At 40.7% G+C, this 24,715-nt stretch overlaps 1 protein-coding gene across 1 annotated transcript; it reads right to left on the reverse strand.

Moving 5' to 3' along the window:
• Positions 1 to 4,972: 4,972 nt before the first annotated feature.
• On the reverse strand, positions 4,973 to 24,318 carry plppr5a (phospholipid phosphatase related 5a). The gene is made up of 7 exons (XM_027028404.2): positions 24,298 to 24,318; positions 21,419 to 21,628; positions 17,957 to 18,089; positions 16,072 to 16,322; positions 10,119 to 10,295; positions 6,732 to 6,866; positions 4,973 to 5,002 (listed from the first exon to the last, which is right to left on the reverse strand). Exons 1-7 carry the CDS (start codon positions 24,316 to 24,318, stop codon positions 4,973 to 4,975), a joined length of 957 nt encoding a protein of 318 aa, XP_026884205.1.
• Between the last annotated feature and the right edge of the window lie 397 nt (positions 24,319 to 24,715).

Raw genomic sequence — 24,715 nt, forward strand, 5'->3', positions numbered from 1 at the left:
TAGAGGTTTGCAGTGGTCAGTTTCCATGTCAGTATGTGTCATGATCAGTCTCTCCCATTTTCCGTGATCCGTCTTGTGTTTTTAGTTCCGTTCCATAGTTTCGTTTTCTGCGCCCCTCGTTTGATTTTCAACACCTGTCCCTCGTTTAGTTGATTGTATTTAAACCATGCCTTGGTCGCTTAGTTTTGGCTGTTCATTGTGGTTGTTTGTTGAGGCCGTGGATGCAGTTATATTTGAATCATTGTGTTTGTTAAGTTTATACTTTGTGTTTCTTAGCCCCGAGTTTTCCTAGCGTCGTTTGTTTTAGCCTGCTTCCCGTTTGCCTTCGTGTGTTTTTGTTTGTTAATCATGTATCCCCGTACTCTCCGTGTTGGTAATATGACCCTGGACTGTTATACCGACTCTGATTCTAGATTTGCCATGAATAAATCTCGCTGTTCTCCGCACATGCGTCCGCCTCCATACCGCTCACCGTTACAGTATGATCCGAGTACCTGAGTCCTTCCTTTGTAACTTGTATCATGACAAATCATGACAAATGACATAGAGACTGAATGCACATTTCCAGATATCATAGATACCATTGGGAAAAGGAGAGCAATCGTGTACCCTTCACTCACACACAAAGAGGGAATGTGGGAGCAACACCTGAACTGGTTTTGCAGTTTTTCATGAAAGTTCACATATACAGATCTCTGGCTATGATGCCCAAAGAAATAAAAATAAAAGATAAGATTCAAATGACTGTGAATTGCTCCTGATGATGCGAACACATTATTTATACCATGGCAACTGAAATAGCTTACATGACATTTGTTTAAAATACTAACCAAATACACAATAGAAATTCAGTACTGAACTTCTATATTGTTCATTCACAACAGTAAATTTAACTTGCATCAATTTATTCAAATGAATTCGGTCAAATTTATTTATATAGCGCTTTCTACAGCAACCGTTGTCACAAAACTCATTTAGCGCAGTATGAATTCAACACAGCATGTCATCAACTCCATGTACACTTAAACACTTAATTCATTAACAAGCATCTTAAAACTACTCTAAGACGCTTTTAAAATAAATATGTATATTAGTTACATGCAGGAATTTATTTTAATCGTGTAAGGGTTCCATTTGAACAGAAACGTAGAGGGCAACAGTGAGTTTAAAGTTAGTCTAAATAATTTCTGTGTCGGACACTCCCCTGTATGAATGTTATATTTATGGTTATGTGATAAAATTGTTTGGACCATTGAAAAATGTTTTGACTGGGACACATCAGAAATAAATTAGGAAATAAAAACAGGGACAGGGTTCTTTCATACCCCTCTGTCAATTTACAGGAAAAAATGAGGTGTGTTTAGATTGAAGGCAAAATGTAAATTTGCTTTGTGCTGGCTTGCCAAACTGACAATATTTGTAGAGTTGTTCAGATATAGATTTACTGACCTTGAGTTTCTCTGTAGGCTCCGCAAACCTATTTAGAAACAAAAGGCTTCATATTCCATTTCTGCTCCAAGACACTGAGCAAAGCATTTCTGTTTATGTGGCCCCCAGAAATTACACAATCCATTTACAAACTCCACCCAGAAATCCAGGAGCACTGTTCAACAGGATATAAAAGAACAAATGAAGCCAATGAAGTGAAGGGACTTTTGAAAGGACTGATAAAGTTGGAGCTGGACAAGAGATGATTTAATTATTAGGATGAAAATGACCCTGAGATGGTATGAGTCAATTAGGAGGAAATTTTTAAAAATGTATTTAATTGGTTTGCTCTGAAAATAAGTGCTGAATGCCATTCTAGACATTATGAAAACCGGAAATTAAAAATGCCTTGCGGTGACCCAAGTCAGTTGCCAAAAAAAAAAAAAAGATTAATTAAAAGTCATGTTCTGTGCAAAGAGGATTCATTCAAACAAAAAGCTGCAGTAGAAAAATTATAGCCATTCCAGAGGATGAGCAAGGAAGAAAATATTTCTTAGACTGTGCCATTTACCTACTGTAAACAAGAGGTTAATTCTTAAAACCAATAGACAAGCGGTCAATTAATTCCTTTTCTTAGTTGTTGGTTTAATTTCACGTATGAACATTTAGAATACAATTTAGAACTCTGCAGTCTAAAATACAATGGATTCATGGTTTCTTCAGATTGAATGATTACTGAATAATAGCACGCACATAATTGCATATGAACAACACTGTGTACATAATGCATTTTGCACACAAATAACTGATATGGCCCAAGAACTCTACCCATGTGAAATGAACACTATTGTATGTACATACAGCATATATACTGCACACTTTTATTATTTCTTATTATACTGTATGTATATTGTATGTAACCTGTGCACTCTTTTTACTCATTATACTTTTATTTAGTAAATATATTCTATTGAAGTCTTGGTGGGGAATCACACACCAAATATTTGATTTATTCTAGCAGTCCAAAAGTTGAAAACAGCTGGACGAATGCAGACTAATCCATGATGTTAGTAATATGCATTAACAGAAATACCAAGAAAAGCACATAGGCACCTTACAAATTTTTGTAATTTCTTTTTTTTTGGGGGGGGGGGGGGGGTGGGGGGGGGTGGGGGGGGGATGGTTAAATTCATACAAAAAATCATACAAAAAATGTAAACAGGTAATGCATATGTACCTAATAACCTGCTCAATAAATACAGAATCAGGATGACTACAGTGGGAAATATTATCTGCCAGTGTTTAGATACCAATGGTTGTATTTCTGCCAATGTCCAGCAATAAGTCACTTTTGGACAAAACCTCATAAAACATGAGAAATATTTTTAAGATTGAATTACTCTTTCAGTTTGATTCAGTTTGACACAAGGAACTTGGACAAGTGTTTACAAGGCACATTTTTTAACAAAAAAACTTTAATCCTTGTTTTATTTTTTATGTATTTTAACATGTAAGAATAAACAACAACAAATTTAAGGGCAATTAACAAAAAAAGCATTTAATCAAAATGATCAAGTGATGACCATTTATAGTATTGTCAGTATGTCAGTCAATTATACAATATGAAATGGCATCAGCGATGTGAGGATTATAGGTGTAGGCTGTACCTATTAGAATGGTCTGCTGTGAAGTCACATTACTAAATGGTGCGTATATATAAAGACGTATATATTTTCACGTTTTATGTGAACTGTAACATCTTGACAAGATAAAGCATGGGTGTAGTCATTGAGGCCTGAAACACTACAGAGTCTGACCTGATATAATACACTACATTAAACATATGGGCATTTACTGGACATAACTGAAATGGGTGTGTTAGAGTAAGGGAAATGCTCAGCTGTGCAGGACCAGTCACACACACTTGGACTGAAGAATGAAAAACATCTTTGTCTCAATATGAGAGGAAGTCCTTCACCTCTCTCTCGCGTTCTCTATCTCTATCTCTATGTCTGGTACAGGTATAATGTAGGCATGGACTGTTGATTGTCTAGCAAGGCTAAACTTGCCTCCCCCAAACCGCTGCAGGCGATATTTACACATGAAGGACATAAACACACACAGTGTGTCTATGTGTGCATACAAACACGTATAGACACACTGCATTGACCACATGGTCTGTGCAAAAGCATAGCATGTCTAATCTTTTGTGAATTCTTTAATCAATCTCCAGCCACTGTTCAAAATCAGTGTCATCCCTGACTCTCAGTGGCTCTCAGCCAATGACACCAAAATCCATCTTAACTCCATCTTATCACCCCTCTCCCAAAGCTCGTTTAAAAATGCATGCAGCAGAATTTTTGGGACCTGCACATACAGTGTTTGGTATTTATTGCACTGTGGTGAGTGTCCACCGCACTTAAAATTGAGATAATAGTTCCATATACACGGTCCTGGAAATAATAATACAATATCCGTAATATTTTCAGAACATTTCTTTTGAAAGGGTTGTAAAAATGAACATTTTATAATATGTTGAAAGCACAATTTAAAGCATTACAAATGAGAACAAATCACAATGAATAGGTTAAAAACAATATAAATAATCTGTATAGTTCACTCAATGGTTCATTTGTAGCCAAGAATAGTACTTAGTCCTTGGAACAATAAGACAATGAAAACAGGTCCAACTCTCTTTTAGAGTAACACAGCCAAGCAATATATAATCTAATGTTTAAACATTTCTACGTATAGAGCAAAATGTACTGTACTGTTGTTTTGTAACATTAGTTCAATATTTACTTTCTGACCTCCACATTCAAAAACAGGAATATGCACATTTGTTAAAAGATCAACAAGACCAGGAAAACTCTGCCTACACTACTAACCTGTTTACACCTTGAATTAACACGTGTTTCATATCTGGATTGTATCTGGATTGACTTTACTTGGATTCTGTTTACACTTTTCACCAGCAGGCATCCCCAGTGTGACCAGAAAGCATACCAACCCACACAACTTTGCGTTTTCTTCCTAAACGCTACTGCAAACGGGGCTATTACCAGTGTATCGTCAAATATACACAGAAACAGTCTACAATAGGCAACGAAGCGTCTCCTTCAACGCAGGAATTTTGTTTAGCAGCTGCTATAATATTCCTTAAGTCAATGAGCAGACGCATTTGCTAATAATTGTACGCAAATTCAGAAGACATATTCCGTTCACACTTGCACTTGCAAAAGTGGTCAAGATCCGCCTCTGACCATCTCCGAATGTGACTTGAGTTATCTGATTGCAGTTTTCATCTGGCTTTTCATGTGGCAAGTAAAATCCCCATGTGATTCGATTATTAAAAAAATGTTAATGCAAGATATAAACAGGTTGTATGTATTTGTAAGACTTCAGCACTGGACGAAGCAAAAAAAAAAAAGTTTGGTTTTTTTTTTTCTCTAAATCCATATAATCTAGTGTCATAAAGTCACTGGTCACCATTGGGAGCAGCAACTTTTTCCTCAGGTTTTGGGACCTTCATACTTCGTCACTGTCATGTGACCTCAGCATATGTGATGGGACTCTGAAAACCACAAAGCGAACAAAAAGTGAAGATATGTTCTACTGCCGTTTCTTCCTGTTTGGAACAAGCCTGATGTACTAAACACCAGCTTTCAATTTGGATGTAGTCTGTAAATGTCCTAGGAGTGCTAAGTTGTCGCGCGTCACGTTACAACACAAACCTTAACCACACCCCATTCGTAAAGCTGTTTTAATGGGGTTGATTTATAGCTACAGATTTTCTTAGCCAAAGACCAGATAGAGACTTTCCTCAGCTACGCAAACTGCCTTAACCGCATTTAAGATTAATGGCGGAGCCTTGACAGGAGCAGCGAAACGAGTGAACGCTTGTCCGCAGACACATGCGTTACGTCTCCGGCTGCCCTGACAAACTGCCTCCTGCGCCTTTGACTTGCGCACAAGCGGATGTAAGAAAGTCACATTGAGTTTTTCTATCACTGTTCCAAGATGAATCCAGTGCACAACGGCACGGCGCATTTTGGCGCTTACGCGTGGCCTACAGCCATATGAGCCGTGAACAATGCCTGACCTGCCTGGTGAATACTGCATGGCTCAAAAGCGTTGCTGAATATATTGCAGTTTTCATAAGTGGTGCCTCATCCTGGAGAGTCATTTATTTTCTTTTTCTGGATCAGATCTGAATCTTTCTTTTTCTCGTCTGATCACCGGTTTATGACATCATTAGCCAGCACATTTTCGTTGCCCCTCTTGAAAACATAATGCAACACAACAAATACATTGATTTTTTATGGAATTATTTGTACGGTGGCCCTAAAGAGCTATGACGCTTCTAGTGTTTTGTCCTAATAATATGGTGGCTGTATCTATATAGCTCAGTGTGTTGCACTGACTTTGGTACAAGAGATTGGGAGCTTGAATCCTGCCCAGGGTTGTCCCTTAAGCAAGGTCTTTTGTTCTACCTGCTTACCTCACGAAGAGTCAGAAATAAGAGAGTCACACTGACTTGTATGTTTCCTGGGCCGACAAGGTGATAAACTGATACTTCAATGTATATTTGCATGTCTACTGTACACATTATTGCATATCTGTAAAGATATTCTTGTAGAAAGGAATCAATGCAGATTTTCTCCCCAAACCAACTCCTTATAACAATGACACAATACATCTCATTTAGTGTTAATCAAATTAACTGAAAAAAATGCTTCTGAGCTCTGCAGCCAATGTACAAATTAGATTTACACTTTTTTTAAAGCTTTTTTTCTCCACAAGGCTGTGAAATTACTGCTACAGAGCAGGAAAATGCACACCCACCCCAGAGTGAACAGGATGCATAGAAAGACCCCAAATGGCTGACAAGCCTTTTAAGTTCACTCCCCAGATAATCTCTCACAGAGCACCATTTCCCAGCTTCCTCTTCATTCCCCGCGAAACTACTTTACAGACGAGAATGTTTGATGTTCAGAAAGTGCCGGACCATTTCATTAAAATCACCTCAGTTATATGATTGATGCATATTGAACACTAAATCAATAGAGAATATAAAACCAAGGTCATTAACTCCATCTAAAATCCTCTCCTCTACATGACCAGACAGCTAATTATCCTGACAGCTTATCCACACGTCCGACTTTGAACAGTCCCGAGCGGTGCGGCATGTCGACATCGCATCTCCATCAAAGACAACACAGCTGAGTCCACAGCATTCGGGAGTATCAAAGAGAAGTCTGTAGGGTAAAGGCAGCCCTATTTCAAAGCCCGCTCTGGTATACCTGCGGGGACCCGCATTTCTCCACAGCATGCTCCACCCTTGGCTGCCTGAGTATGTGAGTGCTGGGAGCACCTTCCTCTGGTGGTATCACACTCAGCAAAGGTTTCCTCTTGAAGTTCTTCACGACGCAGACCACCTTAGACAAGAGCCCCACACAAAACAGAACACAGGTAAGAAAGAGAGCAGGAGCAAGAGATTGAGATAAACACACACGTGGTTTTTTGGGGGGGGAAGGTGACTAGAAAGGCTCACTGGCAATCTTCAGTGAGAACCTCCAGGTTCCTCTTGGTAAAAGTTATGAATGATGGTTTGTGTTCCTCACATTACTAGCTTCCCTAGATGAATCACGCTTTCAGAGGGGAAATGAGCAAGACATCCTTTGCCGTGGCAAAACGAACATTCTCAATGAGACTGAGACTGAGACCAGAGGGCGACAAAGAGCAGAGGACAATCTTATATGGAGCATGCTTCAGGACACCAAGCCCTTTTGAATTAAACAAATATTGCAATGTATCATTCTCTTGGAGAAATTCTGTATAGACTACAGCTATTTTGGCCCATGCTCTACATTCTTTGGCTATTCTATATGACAAACAAAGACTGTGGAACTCACAGCTGAATGCACCCAAATATATATACAGATTCACACCAACACACAAAAGCTGTTTTCACATATGAGCTCCAGTGGCTAGAGAATTAGGTCTGAACATTGTTCATAGTTGCCCTTTTGCACATGTAGTGCAGAGCAGGAGCGAGTCCATGTCAGATGCATTCTCACTACTAGAAATACTCTGGTTTAAGCGAGAGGGGATGGCTGTGTAGAGCATGCAGGAGTCATGGCAAGACACAAAAACTATACTTCCAAAATTGTAGTGTTTTGTTTACAGCACATCAAAGATGGCAGATGAGGCCTGACTCCATAATGATGACTGATTTTGTGTTCACTTTTTTTGTACATTTATTTGTACATATCTGTAACATCAGTATCAATATCTCATTGCCTCTCCACTTAGATATTTTCATCTTGCAGATGTTTATATTTTTTCCGGTTTCATACCAGTCGCATTATAGAAATGTCATCAGCCTGCCCATTTGCTCACTGTAAGTTCTCCAGACAGTGACCTTCTCTATTCACATCTGGGCTCAGACAGACATCAGCTCAGACAGACTTTGTACTGGGGAGCCGGCGGGATAAAGTCCGTTTAATGTTCAGTACAACTGATTTGAACACATTTGTGTTCTCACACACTCACACACTTCCTCCAGGGGATGTCTAGAAATGTTCAGGGTTGCCGTGCGTGTCTGAAAGGCACACATGCGTGCACACACACTCTTTAAAGTACTAGAACATCTGACTTTATTAAATACTCATTCCCCTTCCACCACCAACTGCTTTGTCACCCTCAGCACCCCTCCACCCTACTGCCACCATCGCCCTAAGATGGAGAAATAGGTCGTTCATCACAGGCTCGTGAGGCAGCCACATGAGGAAAGACATCTGCCCCACACTAAAAACAGCTATAACATTGCCTTCCCTTGACTAAACGATGGTCCCCATGCTCAAGGTCTCTTGTATCGTTCCAAACCTGATCTTTTTGTATCTCGGTGCTGCATTGCTCTGATGACTCTCGCTCATGCAACGTTTATCCAGAGACAAAGCAAGATTAGGACAATGTCCTAATTCCTTCAGCTGTGTAACACCTTTACATATATCTTATCGTGTGTACCTTTAACAATTTAGAGTATATGACAAATGGATTGCATTGCAATTTGGGTGGCTTCTAGGAGGCCCCTCTGTGCTACTGGGAGATGGTCTTGAACTAATTGTTTGTCCCTGTCCTGCCTGCACTACATGGGCAAGCAGGAGCCCTGTAGCCTGCACATGCACATGGCTCTGGAGCAGACGCAGATGGGCCTGTCCCAGCTGGGTGTAGCGGCAACACTAGAGGCTCAAAGGGTGGTAGTGGAAGTGGGGTAGAGGAAGAGAGACACCTCAGCACTACATGACCAGATGCTTCTCGCTAACTGTTTGATGCTCACCTTTCGCTGGCATTTAGCTAATTGGCAAGGTTAAGGTGAGGTTACCCATCAGCGACCATATTTGTCCTTCTAGCTAAAATGGTTTAGACTTGCTACTGCTATATATCTGCACAGTGGTGTACACTTATTAACCCAGCTGCCAAGGATTTAGATATAGGCTGCCTTTCGAATTTTGAAACCTAATTACGCGAGCTGTCCGAAGTGTCAGACTCATGCAGTCAGTCTATTCACTCTGGAGTCACCTGGCAATGGGAACAAAGCGCTCAGTGGATGGGGAGACGTTTCCTACAGCTGGGACTGAATCCCATGTGTGCTGAGTGCCATCTTCAGAAACCCAGGGGAACACAACTGGCATTGTTCCTTTAAGAGTGTTGAGTTCTGCTATGGTACAGAATTATTATCTGCTTTCATAAAAAGATGTGTTGAAATGCAGCGGCATTTATCTTACAGTAGGCCTGCTAGCTACCACAATTTACATGAAGCAGCTACATTTGTACATTTTCATTACTAGTATCAAATGGATACACTAAATGCAAGTGTATACAGCTAAATGCAAAGTAATGAAGTGCAACCATAGCGCATTAACACAACTATTATGTGCTATTATATGTACTGACATTTTTCTGGAAAAAGTTCATTAAATGGACTTGCATGTAAGCATAAATAACAAGCATCCCAACATTATTAACACTGGTAAATAAAATGAACCTCTTGGACCCCTGTAGTAATATTTAGTTATTATTATAATGGGCATTTAAGCCATATTATTTTTTAGCTATTGCAAATTATTCAGTAAATACATTCAAACTAAGATGTGTTTATGAAAAGTGAGGAATGAGAGTCTGGCTCCTCCTCCTCCTCTAGTGTTTGGAGTGTACAGAGTGAAGTGAATTTCAGAGTACCTTTTATAACACAGTGCAATGTAAATGTAAGCAGCTTTTACATGGATTATATTTTATAATAATTTCACTTGTCCTGATCCTAGTGGCTTTTGTTGAGAGATAATGCCTATGTGGCAAAAGTTCAAACAAAAATATAGTATCACAAATCTGTACACCTGATGGGCAAAACATTGTAGGAAGCATTTCTGATAACACATTTTTCCATTTTGCAAGCACATATATGAGTGTAAATCTTCTGTTATACAGTATTATGCATATTACATTGTAATTAGTAGTATAACCACTGAAACAGTGATATAAACAGACACCTTATGGCAACTAGAAAATGGAGAAAATCAAATTGGGTGACACAAAGACTGCAGAAGGCAAATGATTCTGCCTAATATAACATATTAATAAAATGGCCTTGGTCAAAATCAGCAGCAGAGTGAAGTCGTATCCCTTACCATGAAGACGGCTATGGCTCCCCCGATGATGAAGCCGGCAATGACATCGGACCAGTGGTTGCGGTACTCCACCACGCGGTTGATGCCCGTGAGAAAAGCCAGGCACACGAGCCCCAGGGAGAGCATAGGCTTGGCCAAGCGTGTGCCTTTAGCTTTCACCCTGCACGTGATGTACATCTGCACAAAACACACGCCGCAGTCACAATGAAGCCTCCGCTTCAGGTGCAGCACATTTTTCTCACATCGCACCTGTCTTAAGCTCGCTTGTGTGAAGTGTGCTTGCTTTTGAGCGCAGCTCCTGTCTAGACAGATCCCCTGATCCAAAGACTGACTGTCAGTGTATGACGTGTGAAAGCTATCATTAGGATTAAAGCTTGGGACCAGCTGTGAGACTGCATAGGACTTCCAGAGGATTAGGAAAAAACTGTTGTATAGTTAATGTCTGCTACATGGAGCATCTGGTAGCTTAAATTAATTATTAACACTTCAAATGTTTCTGTATCTAACAATTGCATTTTGTAGTTCTTGCCAGTGACCATGTGGGCCTGTCATGCCCGCAATCTGACTCCAGGCTCGGTCATTACACCTGCATCTATTGAGGGCCGTCCCCGCTCAGCAGAACCTGTGCTGTCCCCACTGGCATGCAGCATGTGCCATGTGGAGAGGGCTGGCAAAGTCATTGCACCCTCTAGGTTTCTCTGCAGCCTGAGCCACACATCACAGGAAGCAGGGGAAAGATGACATGGGGGCACCAGAGCAGGAGCTTGACTTCTGTTTTTCAGATGTCTGATCAAGCCAGTATGCAGACACATGCGCATCCCTACCCAGTTTTGTGTATGTATATAATATGTGTGTGTGTGTATATATATATATATATATATATATATATATATATATATATATATATATATATATATATATATATATATATATATAATTTATTTTTTTAAATTAATTTATTTATTTGGGGGGGGGGGGGGTTTCAGATGTGTGTTATGTAATGCCTTCGCCTAATCTCCAACCTAACCTTACTTCAGTAAACAAAAGGAAATGGTTAAAATGGCTGAAAAACTATCCTTGTAGGGACCAGCCCAATGGTCTGACAAAGACAACATTTTCATGTTTTCATATTATGATAGGGACATTTGGTCCACAAAAATAGGCAACCCCCCCTCACCCCCAACACACACACTGACTGGAGCAAATGGTACCTAGAAGCACTGAACCGCTGCACTGCGACACCCTGCACCCTCCCCATGCCACACCATCCTCCATTAGGCCCCCATGTCTGCACTCTTCCCCTGACTGCATCCATCTTCAGTTTTCCATCATCAGTGGCAGAATGCAGGTTATTACACCAAGCAGCCAGCCTTTGAGGCTCACTCCTTATATCGATCTGCCCGCCCCGCTATCATTCCTACATCATTTGGGCATGACAGAGGAGACTAAAACTGTCACCAAGAATATTAATTTGATTATTGTCATGGGAGCCATCAGGTTAATCTCTTACAAGCCCACTTTGGACTTTTTGCTACTCTCTGTCACCCACCCTTTACGAAGCCGCCAGGGTATTCTTGTCAAAACCAGACTCCCCTTCTCTGTTATTAATATGATAATTTAATAAAATATGGTTAATATGATAAGCATTATCAGTGCTTGAAGGCAGGATATATTTTATGTTTTTGACGTGTTGTTTTTAACACAGCAACATGTCCTTGCTTGATGTTCAGCGCTTGTGGCAAGTCACATCAAAACTAAGAAATAACAAGTAAGAACAGTGGTTCATATTCAAAAACCTTTTAGAGTAAGAGTGCTAATCTAGGATCAGATTACTGTCTTGTTTACTTATTTATTTACTGACAGGAACAGATCCTAGATCAGTATTCCTACTCTGAGATGTTTTGTGAATATGCGCCAACATAATCTACATAATCTAAATAAAATGTGGGCTCTGAACAATGTTAGTTAATGCAACCACATTTTTCCTGTCAAAAATGGAGCCCTTAGGACATGTCATTAAATGATTCCATATTGTGCTCTGTTTGGAGTTTAGTTAGGCTGGAACCATTAAGTTGTATACTTTGTGTACACTAATAGAGACAGAAAATTCATTTTCAAAAGTCACACAATGGACTGCAAGAGGAGACGTAATAAGACTTTATACAATCCTGCTTTAGGGAAATTATCATTTTTGAAAATCAATGCATCAGACTGCAGTAGATAGTCACTAGTCTACATGAGCAGCACAGTCTGGATATGGCATTATCCTCGAACTGCTGACTGACAGACTGGGTCTGACCTGAGCCCTGCTTGAGTAGAAAGTGACATAAATAGAGGGATTAATAACTAGTCTGTGATCTCTGTAATTTCAGTTCCTCTGTCCCCAGTGCTATGATTCTTCAGCATCACAATGGGATCACTGCATGACAGCATATTTTGTGATAATCTTTTTTGCAAACCAGGGGAACAGAGATTTGGAACGTGATGAAAATTGCTGAAACATCTGGTTCTTTTGAAGAAAGCATGATAAAATTCAACTCACACAAGTCCCTTGTGTAAACCAACATAGTGCCTTTAAAAATGAACTTTAGTAGTATCTTGCAAAGCTTTTAATACAATGTGCTAGATCCTGACTTGGGTAATGATTGTGAATTCTTACCTGGTACAGTCTACAAAGTCTGTACTCCTGCTTTCCCACAAGCACAAAGGCCTTTGTTAAAAAAAAGCTTGATTTCAGTTAGGTGTTTGCAGCTTCACAAACACAGCTTGCTAGCCTTCTGGTCAATTAAACCAGATTAATTATTTATTAGCACTGTCACACCAAAGTGCCCTTGTGCATCAAATCAATCTGATATTATAAGTGTTGAATGGGTAAAGTTGAAAAATTCAAATTAAAACATTATGATTTTTAATTTTATTTGTTTATTTTGTAGAATAGGAGACAGAAATATGGTACCCAGAAACACTGGGTTTTATCTGCCCAGCTTGGGTCTTCCTGCGCGAAAGTCCCCCGAATTGGTGAGAGGCGATCCCCCACAGGTGGGTGGGACTCCAGCCCAGCCAACAACTAGGGGAAAGGCCGGTGTCCTTTATGTAACTGTGTACCTGTCCCTGTGTCTGTCCCCATCACATTGCCTGTGCCTGGGCTTTGTCCCCCTTTGTATCTATGCCTGTGCCTTTCTGTATGTTCGTCCCTGTGTCTGTCGTTGTCCTGATCCCTGTTCTTCCTCCCGCTGTCCTGCTCGCGCTGGCCCGTGTCAGGTCACTCGGTTCCCTGGCCTCACCGTTTGCCGTTCGTTTCGGGGCCACAGCCCGATAAGATGGTGGGCCTTGGGGGGGGGGGGGGTCTGTCACGGTACAACCCCCCCAAACGTCTCCATGCGTGTGTGCATGTGTGTGTGTGTGTTCGTCAATGTGGCCACGCCCTCCTTGTGTCTCACACCTGTTCCTTATTGTGTCATCATAGTTATAAAGGTCTGTCGTTTACGTGTTTGTGTTGTCAGTTTTTGACTCTGTTAGTGTGCGTGTCTGAGTGTAAAATAAAATGCATGTTGTTGTTTCACGCTACTCGTCTCTGCATCCTGCCTAAAGCCTCCACGTTACAGTCTCCAGAATGCTCGGTGATGTTCAAACTCCTACAAAATAGATGAGAAGTGACTGGATCAAATCACTGACTTGCTGAATCAAACCAAACTAAATTATTTGCAGCAATACAAATTGCTCCTGAATCAAGCCCTCAACCACTGTATTGTAATTACAAATGAAAATGACATGCCAAAGATTTAAAAAAAAAAAACCTGTCAGTCTAACAGAATAATCTGATTAGTGAAGCACCATAAGAGACATGCAGTACACGCACTCAAAAGCAAGTACAACTGTGACATACTGCCAGAGTCAGGGAGCAAAGTGCAAGCCTTTTCCTTTATTAAAAGAAATGAAAGGAAGCACAGAAAAAGACTATTTCCTCAAACAGTCTGATTTGCCGGAAGACATGAAGGAACATCAGGTTGGCAGTCTTGGGTGCTGTGGGGACATGGTCGTTTGGGTGTGGGCTTGCCTGCTGGATGGGTGTGTGGCACCTTGCTCTGCGCACACACCACACAGGAGTTGATTAACTGTATGACATCCCTCGGCATAGATGGTCATCAGTATGTGGAGAGGAGTTGGCATAGATTCTAGGTGATCACACACCCAGTAAGGTGTGTGAACAGGTGAGTACAGGGGAGTAGCATTGCAGCAGTACATACAGCTTGTTGCTAGGGCAGAAAGAATGTGGCAATGGGAGTGGTACAACTCCCACTCGATAGCCCCCAGGAAGCAAGAAGATCAAGGCCAATGAGAGATATTTTTTATTCATCTTGGGGCTCACATCAGACCACTGCAATAATAGCACTCCTCCCATATTAGGAGCATCCACCTTGATGATGTATGGCACACTGAGGTCAGCATAGTGAAGAATGTGAGCGTTGGTGAACGCCTTTTTGAGGATGGTGTCTTGTAAGCCTCCTCGCAGTAGGCGATCTCCATCTGGAGGTCTATCTTCAGGTCCTATACAATCACATCTATGAGGGCTTCCTCATTCTAGTGTGTAGCAGCTGCAAAAATGTGGAACTTGAAGGCATACTCCATCACTGGATGGGAGCTCTCCCTAAGTTAATGTGGGGAATTGGTGATCACCAAACTGACATCACTGGCTGGAACAAAAAGCTCTGGGTCACGATTGTGGACCTCTGGCATAGCAGTGTGGTAGGAGTGGAACCCAGAGTACCTGGGACTCAAAGATCTACTGGTCAGTGGTGTGGGACCCACTGAGAAAGTCTTCATACAGCTGAACAAGCAATCCAGTCAGGTTAGGAGCCTGTAGGTTTCCTCGCATTGTTCTCCCAGCTCTTGGTGTTAGTGACTAGTCTGGAGTCAGACACTGGAGTCAGGTAGCAAGGCACAAGTGGAGCAACAGGCAGGGGTTTATTAAAAGAAATGAAAGGAACCACAGGCTCGCCAAGTGAGCATCAAAACAAAAGAAGTCCATGAGGAGGACCAACAACCAAATGGGTAACCAGGCAAGCTCAGACGCGACTGGCAGGATACAGACTTGTAAGAAAGCAGCAGACTGCAGGCTTGTAAATGAGAAAGGGGTACTCGGAATTGCATGGAACAGTGTTCTGTGGAGGCTAATTAGGAGCGAGCCTGAATGGGAGCTGTAGGAATAAATTCTCAAAAGAAAACAAAAAACATGTGCACAGAATGAACGGATACGTGGGTGATTGGGAAAACAGGAGAGATCGCGGCTGGTGATTGGTGTGTGCAGAGGGTATGCAGGTGTGTGTGGTTGGATGGGTGCTGACCATGGTGTATCGCAGCTCAGTGAAGTGGGTGTTAAAATGGCTCTCACACTTTTGTGCTATAGGCAGGAACAGTTATCTAGCTGTGAAGTGCTTTTGTGAACTCAGCATTTCAGATGCTGGTAATTTCAGATAACGGTAATTAAGGTACAGAGAAGTGAGTCTATATGTTTCTTGATTATAGGTCAACTTTTGTGCTCAGAAAACATGAATGCATTGAGGATCTCAAACCAGTTTATGCTTGCTTGAAAATGGCGCAATCATCCCCACAATAAAACAGCGATGTATGTCTCAGTGTGTATCATTCTATCCTATCCTTTTCTTCAAAACAATTAACTTGTATTAAGTTTTAAGTAATTTTAATTTTAAATCACTTCCTGAAATCATTGCTCTTGGAAATTACATTGTGGTATATTCCACAGTTACAGCATGAAATAGCCCTCGGATTAATCTTCTGGTATTTTTTAAAAAAGACTCTAATTGTGTTTTTTTGGAAGCCATAGTTAAAGTGGATGCACAAGTAGTTTTGGGGTGGTGGTGTGTTTCCAACGAAAGCACTGCTCCATCTTCCCTATACCTCCTTGAACTGAAAGCAAATAGAATTTACTCACAGAGACATAGAGGGCAGCATAGACACTGAGGGCAGCCTCCTTGGATGGGAAGGATTTGCGGGCATGCGTTACGTCATGACCGTTGCCTGTGCAGGCTTCCTGTTGGCTGATAAAGCGCACAGCCTGCTGGCAGCCCAGGGCGGTATAGTTGGGCTTGCACACCGTCAGGAAGTAAGGGGACAGGTTCCCCGTCACCACCTGGCCTGCGTTCACAAAGATGTCAGTGGCGAACAGGCCAAACGCGTACACACCTGCCAGCAGGTAGAGGAGAAGATGGATTAGCAGAGCATGAGCAGTATGGAGAGCACTAACAGGTGAGATGGTGGAACAGCTTACCCCAAGATCAGCTCTGATTAAACAAAATGTATATGTATGTATGTAGGAGATTTCAAGGCCAAATTCTCCAGCAAAAACAACATTATAATATTGGGAGATGACAAAATAATATTCAAACGAACTGGAGTGTACTGGGTATAACATTCTTAAAAGCAAACATCATGGAGCACAATACTTGCATTTGCTGTTTTGTTAAGGAATTCTAAGTTGGTGTGCCGTGGCTTCAATAGGATCACTAGTATTATTTGAATGCCTTTGATGTTGGTGCACTAAAGCCAGCAAGGTAAAGAGATTCTTAGCTGGGGTTTTAAAAGTAAAACACCACAAATTAGGTTTTTCTCATTTGTACTGTTTACTGTACATTCCAGAATTAAGTTTACTGGAAAACTGCAACATTTCAAATTTTCAATTTATGACATATGAAATATTTATCTCTGCTAAAGTATAAATAGTTTAGATTTTTTAATTTTTATGTAGATCTCATAGTTGGCTTTGACATTATTAGTAGGGAAGTGGTATAAAAGTAGTCTTATACTTTCCAATACATTGACTTTGACTTAGCTAAGTCTCTGTATCTCCACTTCTAAATCTACATTTAACTCAACAGGACATGAGCTGATTTATTGCTAGTGGTACAAAAACAAGAAGTGCCAAACAAACCAAGTTAAGCGGTCTCCACTGTGCATCCTCTCATGCGGACTATAAATCCACTTTGTGGTCAAGTTTCATTCAGGCGAGAGTACGGTACAAAGCCTGCATTACTGCAAAGCAGGGTGATGGAGCATTGTATTCATGCTGGAGGCCAGCGTGGGGTAAGAATTTTGAGCTTTGTCTCATCGGATCTCAGAGCTCTTAAGGCCTGAGTTCAGGGTTCAGTGGAGCATCAGCATGGAGCATTAGCTGGAGAAAGTGCTAACGTTGCCCTCTCCTGTCTGCTCTCATGTTTAAACTATCATTTTGCTGTAAAGGAGTCCATTTTTAGCTGGGGCTGTAATGCGATGTATGTAACACAAATTTTCCCCACAGCACAACAGCAGCCACTAACACACATCGTCATCTTATCGGGCTTGATGACAGCAGACAAAAATGTAATTTATCACAAAAAAGGGTAAAATAATATGAACTGAGTAAACAGAAAAAAGATTTAGTTATATCTTGCTCTACCCTTAGAGTGATTATTTTGGTGTAACATGTAAACACCTAGCCTCTGACTACAGTTACCAGGAGTAGTTTTCCACAAGGAAGGATTACTGCCGGTACTCTCAGCAGTTTATCATGTTCAAGACCCCTGTGGCACTGAATATCATATCAATATCTATTATTAATCTTCACAGTGCACAGAGGCAAAAGCAAATAAATAAATAAAGAAGACAGCTTTGGTCTCATGACACATGCTGAAGGCCTTCTGACCTTCCTCACATGGACAATGGGATTTCCTTGAGAGTGGAGCTAAATGCGAAAAAGGTTCCTGCGTCCGTTACATTGCGCATCGACGCCAGCACTAAAAACTGATGCCAATAAGCGCGACAGCATACGTGAAGGCACGTACCGAGAAAGCGGAATGTCCTGCGCACCAGAGGGTTGAGGTAACAGCAGTCTCCCATCACGATGATCTTTTCCCTGTTGTCCAGGTCCTCGGAGATGTACTGCAGCAGGAAGAGCACAGACTCCGTGGCAGTGATCTGTGGGCAGTGGCAGACAACAAACAAACGTCCCCGTCAGCTCCACCCCTTACCTGCCCCCACCTGGCACTGAATGCCCCATCGTCTGTTCCAGACGGAACCATGCCCCTCACCTCGCTCTGTGCCGCTCTGAATCCGCTCTTACTTCTCTACGAGGTGTGAGGTGACACTTAGAGACTTTATAAGTCCTACGGAGACATTTGCATTCGAAGCACTGGGTACATGGGGATAGGGATACAAAGAACACAATGGAGATGATTAGGGGCCTGATTTGGATCAGATACAGAGCCGGCTCCCCTTCAGGTTTCAGGCAGCCTAATTCGCAGTGGATGGCGGGGTTTCACAGTGCATGCTGGATAATAAGACTGAGGCCATTTGTCAGAAGCCATCAATTAGGTCCAAAGGAAAGAACCAGCACAGTGTCACAGAATACAAAACAACATGTCCCTAATAAACTTGTGAATGCATGGATTTGGGTGTGAATAAAGTCACTATGTTACATCAGCTCAACAACTGGGCAAATATGGTTCAAAAGCTACATATTCTCACTGGGAAAGAATCTAATTTTTGTTCTGCTCTGTTCTCATGCTTACGAAAACAGACTAAAAATGAGTATTCATTGACCATGCAAAGTTCTATTAATTCCAAATGAACTCATTTTGACTATGTCTTGATTCTATTATTTAGTTGTTTTGCATGTTTTACTGTCAGTTCCTTCACTTATGGTACACTAATAATAATAATAACAAAAATTAATCATACGTTTTTTGGACTTTCACACAGGAGAAAGCAGTGCTTTCACTAATGCCAGTGTGAGATCAGACCCCCAGGGTGCTTCTGTAGCTCTCCTGGTGGAGCAGTGTAAGGTGCCAACAATGCTAAGTTCATGGAATTGAGTCCCAGGAAAATCATATGCTGCAATATTGATAAATATGTAAGTCACTCTGCAGCTGAGTGTCTGCCAAATGCAGAGTGACAAGCATGTCATTAGGACTGGCTTTTGTGACTTGTTTCTGGAAGCTTTATCTTTGGACACCTGTAGGTCATCTGGTAGAGCAAAGTGCAAGCAAATCAAAGACTGTGGGTTTGATTTCCATGGAGCATGCACACTTTATCATGTGCACATATACATATGTATTCCAGTGGTATGGCATTTTAATGTTAATGGCCATTGGCATTAATGATGTTCTTGGTTTTATTGACAATTGCTGAGCTGTTATAGCATCAATCAGCATAGGAAACATAAGTATTACTTAAATTGATACACTGATAAATATATGTAAGTCAATCTGTATAAGAGCATCTGACAAATGCAAAATAAAAAAGTTAAGCACTACTCACGTTTCGTTAATAAGAAGAGTCATGCCATTTTGGCTCAAATACATCACACACTGTTACACTCAGGAAAGACCACTTCCTTTAACACCATATGGGGGTGTTTCTCTTGCTCTCTCTCTCTTTATATACCTCTATCATTCTCTCTTGTCTTCTCTCTCTCACTCCCTTTCTGGTGCACACAAATTTGAAACTGTTAATGGCAAATTCCAAAACATGGTCACATTCAACAGAAAGCCTCAGGCTAAGTGTACCCATATACGACAATCCCTGTATTGAGACTAGCTGTGCCTTTTATTTTACATCATCCAATCAGCAGAGAGCTCAGCGTCTATGGGCACTATAAAGTTATATGTTAGACGTGATGTGAAGACAACACTGTTGCACAAGGGACCCTACAAAACTGGCAGACATAAGAAGAATACTGTAGCATCTCCAAGGGAGGCCTGGTCTGCTTCAGCTAACAGTGGCCCTGTTCTGGGGGAGAAAGGTCAGACTGTGTGAGTTAAAGGACAAATCCATCTACACCTCAGCAGCAGACCCATTTAAGATATCAATGGAACCTATTAAAGGTAACATGAAAAAATACATATATTTGGAACAGTCTTACAATTTAGTGTAGTCTCGGAACAGAAGAACACCATCCCTAAGACATGTTGTGAATATACAGATCTGTGCTATAATTCTGAAGATCGGTAATTCTGAAATGCTTTATCTTGAAATAGGGAGTGTTCAGTTCAGCACCTGTTCATACTGATTTTCCTGGGTACACCTAAAATGGATATTTCCAACTTCACATATGACATTCTCAGTCAGGCTTATCATACTCAGTATTTGGGTGTATTTTGCCCATTTACTAATCATATATCTTATTCAATTTACTTATCATATATCTTATTCAAGGGTACTACAAATGTCTGAGTTAAGCAACATATAGTAGACATCTGAGTCCAGGAAGAGCAAGAGTGGAGTGACAATAACAGGGAAAACTTTCAGGAATGGCAAGTGGAAGAAACCTAGAAAGGAGCCAGACTCATCCCTGTTTGGATGCCCAGAGGTTTTAGTCAGTGACAGTGAAAATTCAAATTCTCTGGCTTATTGCTTCTCATTGGAAACTTCAAGTCTCTGTCTAAGATTTCCCTGCAAACGGAATCAAAGTCAATGCCCTTGCTGTAGCCGAGGACACCGACTGCTGGGATGTATTTAGATGTAGAGATCCAGGATTAACACTGTATTAGTCACGCAGTGCAAATACCTGAGATAACTGCTGATAGCTGACCTCTACTGTCAAATAGTACACTTTAAAGAGCACACAGAACTCCACACTCAACCCTATGGGGAAATGCCTGACAAATGGATGGTGGTGGTGGTGCTAATATCTTGAAGAGTTCACATCTGTTTTCAGAATGCCCAAATAAATCACCATAACCTGGAATTAGTTCAGGGGTTCTGTATAGAGTCATCCTGCTGCTACATTAATGACTTATGGTCATTCTGTCTCAGGTAAGGGTGGGTTCTGCAAGCATCCACACTGTAGTGTCCAGAAAGAGTCCAACTGCATTTGGTCCTGAGGTAAAGCTTTACCACATTGTAGCTGCTAGAGCCCTTACTTACTGAAAAAGTACTTCAACATCTGAATGAGCACTGGCTTCCACCATATCAAAAGCAAGGATGCAGAGAAAGAGATGCAGTTCAATGGTCAACATCCAAGTCCAAGATCGGTCTTGCTCTGTATTACTCTTAATACTCCAGTGATCAGTATACTGGATGAAACACAGATTGTCCCTCAGCAGTCTGGTTAACTTCTGCCCTGAAATGTTAAGACCATCTCTATTCTATAATCCTGTCTTCTGATTTATTTCCATTTAAAAGATGCCTAGAATAAACCAACATATTCAACACTCTTTTTTTCTAATGCTGTGATTGTAACAGTTTGTTGCTTCACACCCAAGAGAGCTACTCGGATTGCAGTTATAAGGTCACAGATTACTCACCACAAGTACGGGCACGCCGGCAACCACAGCGTACAAGATAGCAGGGGGGATCGCGCTAGACTCTTCCGGTCCGAGGTAAGGCTTCGTGTAGGCATTGTCGTGACAGAAAAACCCCTGGACATGTACGTTGAAAGTGTCCGTATACTCAAAATAATATGCCAACATGACAGTCCCTGCCATTATCACCAGTTGAAAGTACAGCATCGTTGACTAAGGTTCAAAAACTGGAGTCCAACCTGGGTTAACCAAGGTTCTTGGTCGGTTCTGCAGTGATCCGGTAATAAATCCCAAATGACCCACGCTCTTCCCACATCAGGGCTTACAAAACAGCCTGTCAAAATCTGTCAAAAATCGTTGGAGAGACGAAAGCCAGCCAAACCTCACAAGGACGTTCGTGGCGGTGCGCTGCTGTTGGGCACACAAATGAATGAAATCAGCGCGGGAGCGCTGGTCCGTGTGGTAGGCGTGTCTCGTTTCGGTCAAGAGAGAGTACGTTCAGAGTGAAAGAATGGAACCATCATGGTTTATGCGTTCACAAATTACATATTAAAGTTTTGAAGTATTTGATAAGCACGACAAATAGGTCCTCTAAACCTACCCTCTGCCGAACCAAAAGCGCGGTAACGATTTTAGTGCTACAGTATTTGAATTATCGGTGAAATTGCGGACAGCTCTTGATTAGTAATTTTAAAAGCATGCTCTGTGCCCTGGTAGCTACACGAAGAATACAGTTTGTGAAACTATGAAAGCCTAGGGGGTTCCAGATGAGAATTTCTCTGAAGATGTAAAACGTGTGTTGCTAAACACTCGGAATAGCAAGGTCACAGTGCAGGATCACAGCCAATTTATTCCTACAACATTCTATAAGATTTCAGTGGCTTCAACGTAACCTAATTTCAAAAGCCATGGTTGAAGGAATGATTGCCAAATACATTTATTCGGTTAAAGTTGAAACTTCATCTGACTTTAGATTTGCGCGAACTGATTTCATATGACTCTGGATTTGCACGAGCGCCATTAACTGTAACACTGGGATATTCATGGTGTGTTTATTTCACTTACGTATTAAAAGATTCGAACGCGCGTGTAATTAAAGAATTCCTTGAATGTAGGGGAAGGCAGATGATCGCGAGATTCAGACATTCGCAGTGGTTCTCCCGAATAACCACGGAGTCAACAATAACTTTAAACGGTGTAGTAGACTTAGTAATAATCATGAATTGTGAAGCCGTGTTTGGCAACTATTTAGATTTAGATTTTGATTAAAAAGCAAACGATTCTCCATAATTGGAGACTGATTCTATTATACTTTTCATACAACCTACTAATTAATTTTTAAAAGGTTCCATTCGCATGGCAGTAGGGTTGTGTAATCGTGTACATTAAACTGTATACCTATTATTATAATATGATATACTATAATAAGATTACAAAGTCAGTAAATGTCACATTAAAGTGTCGTTATCATAATCCATGACTATTGAAAATAACCCAATTCGGATTGCAGATCTGTGATCTAGCACTTACTGAATCTTTTTTTTTTTTAGCACCATGGATAGCTCCTGCGATTGCTATGATTACTGCGGCTGGTGAGCGCTCATTTCTAAATATTCTATACAGTTAAGCCTACGTTTTAGTACATCAATCATCCTCGGGGGAGACTTAAAGGAATAAATGCAATCGTGTCGGAAAATGCATACTATCGTTGTCTGTCGTTTCTCAATCATCAGTTACCAGTCATAAATTATAATTTCTCATTCTTACATTCTCAGTTGTCATATTGTTCTCACCTGTCGATTATCTGCCCTCTAGAAGTGTGTCTTTAAAAGTGCCACTTGAGACTTACGGATGTCCTAAAATGTACAGTTTTCTTCACTCTTCAGCTTTCCTGTCAGACAAGTTCTCCCTCTGTCATCTTAATTCTTGTCAAACTCTAGTTCTTCATGGATAAAGCTTATTTCAGTGCACCTAATGTTATTATCAATTGGCAGTTCGAACGCAATCAAACATGTAAAAGCAGGGAAAACTCTAAAGTGGACCGTGGTACTGTAATTTTACAGCATGACTGCTTAATTCTGGCAAATTCTGTCTTATGCTCTGACCTCTAGTGCGCAACTTGAAAAACGGCCGACGGGGATCAACCAAATAATTTTTTGGCGTAAGTTTATTTTATTGTTAAATTATCTTTCACCTTGCTGCAAAAGATTCAACATGCACTTCAGAGAGGCAGCAAACATAATTGAAACCATAATAGTTTTGCGCCATGAAAAACAATCGGGTAATTGTTAAATCGTCACCAGCACCCCCTGTCTGCGTAAAGGCATTCATAAGGGTGTAATAATCCAGTCTCAAACCTTCACACTCATATGACTTTAACCGCATATGACTGCAGTTAAAGAGGAAGGCATGGGTTGTGGTCTGATTCACTATTAAGTGACAAAATAATTGCCTGCCATGAAAGTTGACATGAAAAAAAGTTACCACTCCACAAAATCTTTTATCATGCTAAGTAAATAATTAAATGTAAAATTAAAATAAAAGCAATTGTGCAATAACAAATTGGGCGGGGGGCTTATAAAAAAATAAAATGTTGCAACCCTTATTGTCCCATTTTTCATACACATACAGCCACTGTGTTACTCTTCATAAATGCACTTTTTTTATTCTTCGTAGTAGTGAGAATAATATAGTCAGTGAAACTATTTCACAATAAATAGCAGAGAAGCTCAAAATCAGCAGTAGAGGGAAGTCAAATCAAGACAAATGTATTTACATAGTCAGTATATTAGCTAGTCATTACCTCTTTCTGTATAGGCTGCAGGGCTGGTACCAGAAAAAAACACCAAAACCATACATCTTGCATAAAAGAAATGGCTAACAATGGAATGTGTTAAGTTCATTTGTCAATATTGTTTAAGTAAACATTTGAGACACTAATTTATGGTCTACTCATCTTTTAGTGTGCTGTTGCTGATATTAACCACATACAGCAATGTGGTGAAAATATCTTAAAGATGTCAGAATAGCTAGAAAAATGTAATAATGAGGGTCACAGTTTTGGTGCTTAAGGTTGACATGATAACTCTGTATGGGAGAGACCAGTGTGCATTGTGACTTTTTCAATTGAGTAGGTTTTACAAATCTTAAAATATTGGTTAAAATAGCAGTTGAACATTTCCATTCAGCCAATCTATCAATCAATCTCCCTATAAGTAATTTTTGTTGTTGTTGTTTTGTTTGTTTGTTTGTTTGTTTGCTTGCTTGCTTGCTTGCTTCACTTAAGTCTGACTTTGGTAA

Source organism: Electrophorus electricus, chromosome 15 (genome assembly GCF_013358815.1).
Source record: "Electrophorus electricus isolate fEleEle1 chromosome 15, fEleEle1.pri, whole genome shotgun sequence".
Taxonomy (NCBI): Eukaryota; Metazoa; Chordata; class Actinopteri; order Gymnotiformes; family Gymnotidae; genus Electrophorus; species Electrophorus electricus.

What these genes read in the sequence shown, in the direction of transcription:
- plppr5a (XM_027028404.2), bottom strand. Translation starts at nt 24,318, where the DNA reads ATGAACTTAACACATTCCATT. An exon ending in TGAACTTAACACATTCCATT is followed by an intron (nt 21,629 to 24,297) that starts GTTAGCCATTTC and finishes TTTGAACCTTAG; the next exon opens with TCAACGATGCTGTACTTTCA. An exon ending in GAGCCATAGCCGTCTTCATG is followed by an intron (nt 6,867 to 10,118) that starts GTAAGGGATACG and finishes CTCTTGTCTAAG; the next exon opens with GTGGTCTGCGTCGTGAAGAA.